This window comes from Camellia sinensis, chromosome 5, assembly GCF_055761805.1.
Source record: "Camellia sinensis isolate YWXY chromosome 5, ASM5576180v1, whole genome shotgun sequence".
Classification (NCBI taxonomy): domain Eukaryota; kingdom Viridiplantae; phylum Streptophyta; class Magnoliopsida; order Ericales; family Theaceae; genus Camellia; species Camellia sinensis.
In genome coordinates, this window is record NC_138965.1 from 138,541,825 (window position 1) to 138,548,966 (window position 7,142).

At 30.7% G+C, this 7,142-nt stretch overlaps 2 protein-coding genes across 2 annotated transcripts; both read left to right on the forward strand.

The window, feature by feature from the left end:
• LOC145791715 (uncharacterized) lies at positions 1 to 700 on the forward strand. Its single transcript, XM_082872137.1, has 2 exons — positions 1 to 297; positions 383 to 700. The coding sequence occupies exons 1-2, from the start codon at positions 1 to 3 to the stop codon at positions 698 to 700; spliced, it is 615 nt and encodes a 204-aa protein (XP_082728263.1).
• A 4,581-nt stretch (positions 701 to 5,281) lies between these two features.
• Positions 5,282 to 7,142, forward strand: LOC114283730 (large ribosomal subunit protein P1z). The gene is made up of 4 exons (XM_082869863.1): positions 5,282 to 5,305; positions 5,443 to 5,516; positions 6,107 to 6,310; positions 6,895 to 7,142. Exons 2-4 carry the CDS (start codon positions 5,448 to 5,450, stop codon positions 6,946 to 6,948), a joined length of 327 nt encoding a protein of 108 aa, XP_082725989.1. The 5' UTR covers positions 5,282 to 5,305; positions 5,443 to 5,447; the 3' UTR covers positions 6,949 to 7,142.

The window sequence follows — 7,142 nt, forward strand, 5'->3', positions numbered from 1 at the left end:
ATGGCTATTGTTCTAAGATTTGTTGATAAAGATGGTTTTATAAAGGAGCATTTTTTTGACATAGTTCATGTATTGGATACAACATCAGCAATTTTGAAAGAAGAAATATGTATTGTCCGATCTCGTCATAATCTCAGTGTACAAAATATTCGTAGCCAAGGGCATGAAGGTGCAAGTAATATGCATGGAAAGTGGACTAGGTTACAAGCCTTATTTCTTCATGACTGTCATTTTGTGTATTATGTTCATTGTTTTGCTCATCGACTTCAATTAGCATTGGTAGCAACAGCAAAAGAGGTTATACCCTTTGCCTAATTTTTTTCTTACCTGGCTCTTACTATTAATCTATGTGGCTCTTCTTGTAAAAGGCATGCATGATTAGTTGAAAGTTACTCAAGCTAAAGAAATTGAAGCAAAACTTGCCATTGATGAAGTTGAAACTGGTAAAGGCAAAAATCAAGTTGGGACATTGAAACAGGCTAGAGATACTCAATGGGGTTTTCACTTGGGATCTATTTCTAGTTTGATAAATATGTTTAGTGCAACTTGTTCAGTCTTAAGTAATGTCATCGATGATGGAGCCACCTCTACTCAACATGTAGATGCAGATGGAGTTTATGATAAGATTACATCTTTTGAGTTTGTGTTTATCTTACATCTTATGAGAGATATTATGTGGACTACTGATGATCTTTGCTAAGCTTTGCAACATAAATCCCAAAATATATTGAATGCAATGCATCTAGTGTCAACTACAAAAGTACTTGTTCAAAAATATAGAGAAGATTGATGGATTCCTTTGTTAAAGAATGTTCAACTATTTTGTTGAAAATATGACATAGATATTCCTTATATGAGTGCTCGTTACACATCTGGTAGAGGTCGTGCTTGTCACCAAAAAGATCACATTACTATTAAGCATCATTTTCAGGTTGATATTTTTATAATTATATGTGATTCTCAATAGCAAGAATTGAACAACAAATTCAAAGAAAATGTGATGGAGTTGCTTATTCTTAGCTTTGCTTTAGATCCTAGGGATGATTACAGTTTGTTCAAAATTGAAGATATATGCAAGCTTATAAATCAATTTTATCCTAATGACTTTACAGAGCAAGAAAAAATACATTTGAAATTCTAATTGCAAAACTACAAGATTGACATCCTTAAACATCCCGAGTTTCAGCAGCTGTTGACAATTTCTGACTTATGCCAAATGTTGGTAAAAACAAGGAAATCAACAATTTATCCTCTTGTCAATAGATTAATTCGTTTTATTCTAACTTTACCAGTTTCTACGATGACAACAGAACGTGCATTTTTAACCATGAAAATTGTAAAGACTAGATTGCGCAACAGGATGGAGGATAATTTTCTTTCAAGCTACTTGTTAACATATGTTGAGAAAGACATTGCTCGAGATTTTAATGAAGATTCCATCATAGATGCTTTTTATATTATGAAAGGACGTCGAGCACAACTTTAGATGCCTAAGTAGATATGTAAAGCAAATAGTTGTTTTTTGAAAATAAATATGGATTTACTAAAACATATCCAATTGTATTTTGATAATATTTTGTAATTATATACGATGAATGGAAATATCTAATTATATATTTTTGTGGTATTTGGGTAGAAATTGATATTGTATATCGCATGCTCGTTATAAATTTTTTGATTGCATATACACTCGCCCCTCCGACATTAGAATCTTGCGTCCGTCCCTGTTGGCAGCTAAGAAGAAAAGTGGTGCTCTAATGGTCACATATGGTAGCTGCCATATGTGCCAACAGTTGCCAAAACCTCCCACTAAGCAAGACAAATATATTTTTACAAAATCGTCATTTTTACAAAATCAAATACAAAAACTAGTGTGTTCGAATGACCAGCCGAACAACTGTCTAACCAGTCGTCTGGACACACTAATTTTTGTGTTTGATTCTATCAAAATAGTATCTCACCATTAAAATAATATTACTATAAAATAAGAAGCTAATATTTTATGATGAAGGGAAAATGCCCATTTTGCCTTGGAACCTACATCGAGTTGGATTTGGAGTTCCTACGTGCACCCAGCACATCAGGCATTGCTATGCGGTCCTATGGGTTTATTTCGAGGTCCGTTTTAATAATCCGAATCGTTCACATTTTAGAATACATCAAATAGAATATACCTATAAAAAAATTAAATTAATCGGATATCATTAACCCTTTCATCTACTTACATTTGTATCTTCAAAAATAAATATCATTGTAATTTAAAGTATTAAAATAAATACAAATGTGAGTAGATGAAAGGGTTAACAATATCCAATTAATTTAATTTTTCACAAATATATTCTACTCAATATATTTGAAAATGTGAACGATTCAAATAATTAAAATAGACTCTGAAATAAACCTATAAAGTTGCACAACAATATCTGCTATGCTGGTGCACTGCCGGCATCCCAACTCCTATTGAGTCTGGTAAAAACATGCGAATAGGGTGGGGAGGGTCATATATATGGGCTGGAGACCCTGTGAAACATAAATCGGTCTACCCTTTAAAAGCCTAGTATCTCTCTCAATCAAAACCCTTAAGGCCCCGTTTGTTTGGAGAGTTAAAGGAGGGATTAGGATTGGTAGTGAGATGAGACCCATTAATATTGTGTTTGTTTTGAGAGATGGGAAAAGGATTGATAGTGAGCTCCGGATTAGCATGGGCCTCCCCAAGGGGATTCAGATGGGCCTCAGGCTCCGTTTGTTTTTCAGAGGTAGAATGGAAGGGATTCATAATGAAATGATTAATAGTGAGAGGATTGTTAGTGAGGGGATTGATAGTGAGAGGATTAAGTAAAATTGTATTTGTTTTGATGATAGTTGTTAGTGTAGGAATTGTTAAATTATTTTTATATAAAATAATAAAATAAATAAAAATATATAAAAAAATTAAACATTAATATTTTAAAAAAAAAATTCCAATATAAAAAAAATAAAAAATTTCTAATTCCTTCACTATTTTTCTAATACCATCTCCACCTCCACCTCCTCCATCTCAATCCCTCTTCCAACCTCCATCTATATCACTTCCTCTATCCTAATCCCCTCCCCAACTCTACAAACAAACACAACACTAAATAACCCCACATCCATCCTAATTCCCTCCCCAACTCTACAAACAAACACAACACTAAATAACCATACCTCTATCCTAATTCCCTTCCATCTATTTAACCCCAAAACAAACGGGGCCTCAAGGACTTGATATTAGAAAATAGTCCAGCGGACTATAAATTTTTTATTTTATTTTCTACATGTCGGGCATTTTTTTAACATTAATATTTAATTTTTTATATTTCTTGTTAAGTAAAAATCATTATTTTATTTATTTTTTATTTATTTTTGGAATTTTTTTATTTTATTTTTATTTTTTAAAATTTTTTACATGTTGAACATTTTTTTAAAAAACATTAATGTTTAATGTTTTTATATTTTTTTTATTTATTTTATTATTTTATATAAAAATAATTTAACAATCTTTACACTAACAACTGTTATCAAAACAAACATAATTTTATTTAATCCCTTTCAATATCAATCCTTTCATCGTCAATCCCCTCAACTCCACCTTTCCCTCCTCAATTCTACCTTTCAAAACAAACGGGCCTAAAAACCCTAACTGACTCCCACAAAACCTAAGCAGCAAAAAAAGAAGGGGCTTTTCCCATATTAAGCCTTTTTTGTATCTTATTTCCCAAACTAGGCTAAAGCGCTATTACAAATCGCGTTTTCACTGTTTAGAGCCTAAAATTTGATGAATAGTGAAAGCGCTATTACAAAACGCTGTTTTAATTAAGAAATCGCTATTTCAAATCCCGCTTTTAGCATAAAAAATTTTTTTCTGAAAAAAACGCTATTTTAAATCGCGCTTTCACTGTGCGTATAAATTTTTTTTTTTTTTTTTAGAAAACGTTATTTCAAATAACGTTTCTACTGTCAACACAAACCAAAACCAACCCACACTCTGACACACTCACACACCCACACCCACAACACTGTAGCGTTGAAATAATATAATTTTTATATATAATAATCAATTATATAATTTTCATAATTTTCGTAAATATAAATCATTTTTAGGTTATAGATGATTTGATTTACAATACGTATGTAAGGGTAAAAATTTTTATAATCAAAAATAATTTTTGTAATTTTTATAATCAAAAATAATTTATAAATTATCAAAAATAATTTATAATACGTATGTATTTACTTTAAATAAATTATATATAATACGTATGTATTATATATATATAATTTTTATATATTTACTTTAAATAAATTATTTTTGATACGTATGCATTTTATATATAATACGTATGTATTATATATATAATTTTTATATATTTATATATTTACTTTAAATAAATTATTAATAAATATATAATAATTATTTTATAAAATAAATTATTAATAAAAATTATTGATTGTAAAATAAATTGATTACTTTATAAAATAAATTGATTATAATCAGGTGAGTGTGTCAGAGTGTTGGTTGTGGGTGTGAGCCAAGGTTCTCTCCTTGCAGCTTCGTACTTGCGCTCGTCCTTGTAGGCTTTCGAGTCTACTTTTAGGCCCAATTTTAATAATTCGAACCGTTCATATTTTATGATTTATTCAGTATATCATACCTGTAGAAAATCAAGTTGATCGGATATCAGAAAGCATATGTTCGAAAAACTGTTTATTAAATTCTTTAAAAAATAGTTTTTAGTTCAATTTTTCGAACACATACTTTCTGATATCTGATCAATTTAATTTTTTACAGGTATGATATACTGAATAAATCATAAAATATGACGGTTCGGATTATCAAAATTGGGCCTAAAAGTAGACCCGAAGGCCTGCAAGGACGGGCGCAAGTACAAGAGCTGCAAGGAGAGGATCCTCATTCTGTGGGTGTGTGAGTGTGTCAGAGTGTGGGTTGATTTTGGTTTGTGTCGACAGTAGAAACGTTATTTGAAATAACGTTTTCTAAAAAAAAAAAAATTATATCTACAGTAAAAGCGCGATTTTAAATAGCGTTTTATTCAGAAAATTTTTTTTATGTTAAAAACGCGATTTGAAATAGCGTTTTCTTAATTAAAAGCGCGTTTTGCAATAGCGTTTTCACTATTCATCAAATTTTAGGCGGCGCGATTTGTAATAACTCTTTAACTTAGTTTGAGAAATCCATCCAAACTAAGCCTAATTTAAAAAATAAGATGCAAAAGAGGCTTAATATGAAAAAAGTCCAAAGAAGAAGCAGCAGCACAAGGAAATTGTAGATGCCATCACTCTCCCTCTCTCTCTCTCTCTCACCGAATAGTATAGTAGCTCGCCCTCCATTACCTCTCTAATTGTAAATAGTAATATATTTGTTAGATTTTGATGATAATGGTGATCTTTATATGTTTGCAGGAGCGATGTCGACTGGCGAAACCGCTTGCACATACGCTTCTTTAATCCTCTTCGACGATGGCATTCCTGTCACCGTATTCTCTCTCTCTCTCCCTCTTTATATATATATATAGTCACAAATATAATGTACATCGTTAGTTTGTCCTTAAAGATGGATAATGGGGGTGTTTGTTTCAGCTTTTCAGAGCCAATTTATGACTTTTAGCTTTAAAAAAGTTATTTTGGACTGTTTGGTTAAACTTATTTCAAACAGCTTCTGATTTTAACAGTTTATTTTAACTCAAAAAAGCTGATTCTGAGAAGCTGCTCATCCCTTGCTTCTGATTATCAGCTTCTGCTGTGGACATGTTAATTTATGGTTATACACTTAATTTTTTTTATTTTTTATTTTTTTAAAAATAGAAAAAAACTTAAATGGATTATAGATTATTATTATTATTTTTTTATGAGAAATGTAGACAAACAAAAAATAAAAATTAATTAAAAAAGCTATTTCACAGTTTATTTAACAAACACTACTCAGCAACTTAAATCTATAATCCAACAGTTACACCAAACAGATTAACAGATTCTCATTAAAGTCATAATTTATAATCTATTAAGTTATAATCTATAAGTTGTTTTAACAGTCACACCAAACGGGCCCAATGTGATATATAAACAGGCGGAGAAGATTGGTGCTCTTTTGAAAGCAGCGAACTTGTCTGTGGAGTCCTACTGGCCGAACTTGTTCGCTAAGCTCGCTGAGAAGAAAAGCATCGATGATCTCATTATCAACGTTGCCTCTGTCGGCGCCGCTGCTCCTATCGCCGTTGCTGCTCCTTCTGCTGGCTCCGACGCCGCTGCTCCACCACCCGAGGAGAAGAAGGTAAAAAATCCTACTCCAATCTTCTCCATTTACATAGCCTAGAGAATAGGATTGATTCGTGTTTTTTTTTTTTAATTTTTTTAATTTTTTTTATTTAAAGAATATCAAAATAGGTTTTTGATTGATTTGTAGTTTTTTTGGGTCACTTTGATTTTTAAAAGTATACTAATTTTTTTTTTATTTGGACTTTTTATGTTTCAAATATTTGTCAATTTATTTTTAAAGTTAATTTTTATTTAAAATTAGACAGAAAATATTATAATAGTTATCACATAATATAAAAATATATTATTTTCTTCGAATTTAAGTTTATGTGATTATATATAATAAAATATTTTTATGTCATGTTACTGTCAGTGTGTCATTTTCTGCCTAATTTTTAACAAAAATTAACTTTAGGAGTTAACTGAAAAGACTAACAGGAAAGCCGAAAGTGAGAAAAACAAACTTTAAAGGCCAAAATGAGAAAGTAGCCACACATAAAGGAGGTAAAGGGGGTAAAGGGTAATTTATCCTCTTTTTTTAATAAGGGAATATCAAAATACCTTTTTGATTAAATTTATTTATTTAAATGATTTCAACAGAAAGAGCCCAAGGAAGATACTGATGAGGATCTGGGATTTAGCTTGTTTGATTAGGAGCTCGTTTCGGTAGTAAAATCTTGTCGCACAAAATTAGTAGGCAGTCTCACTAACTAATGCCAGTATTTTCTATCTTTTGTAAGAAATATATAGTAATGTTGGTTCGAGTTTCAATGGAGCTTAGTTTTGTGAACCTTCTTGAAGTTGATCTATAATAGCTGCTTGTTGATATAAAAAAGCATTTCCATCCA

Bases quoted from the DNA above. Each gene is read 5' to 3' on its own strand.
- LOC114283730 (XM_082869863.1), top strand. From the start codon at position 5,448: ATGTCGACTGGCGAAACCGCTTGCACATACGCTTCTTTAATCCTCTTC. The intron at 5,517-6,106 runs GTATTCTCTCTC...ATATATAAACAG, and splicing joins ACGATGGCATTCCTGTCACC to GCGGAGAAGATTGGTGCTCT. The intron at 6,311-6,894 runs GTAAAAAATCCT...TGATTTCAACAG, and splicing joins CACCACCCGAGGAGAAGAAG to AAAGAGCCCAAGGAAGATAC.
- LOC145791715 (XM_082872137.1), top strand. From the start codon at position 1: ATGGCTATTGTTCTAAGATTTGTTGATAAAGATGGTTTTATAAAGGAG. The intron at 298-382 runs GTTATACCCTTT...ATGCATGATTAG, and splicing joins TGGTAGCAACAGCAAAAGAG to TTGAAAGTTACTCAAGCTAA.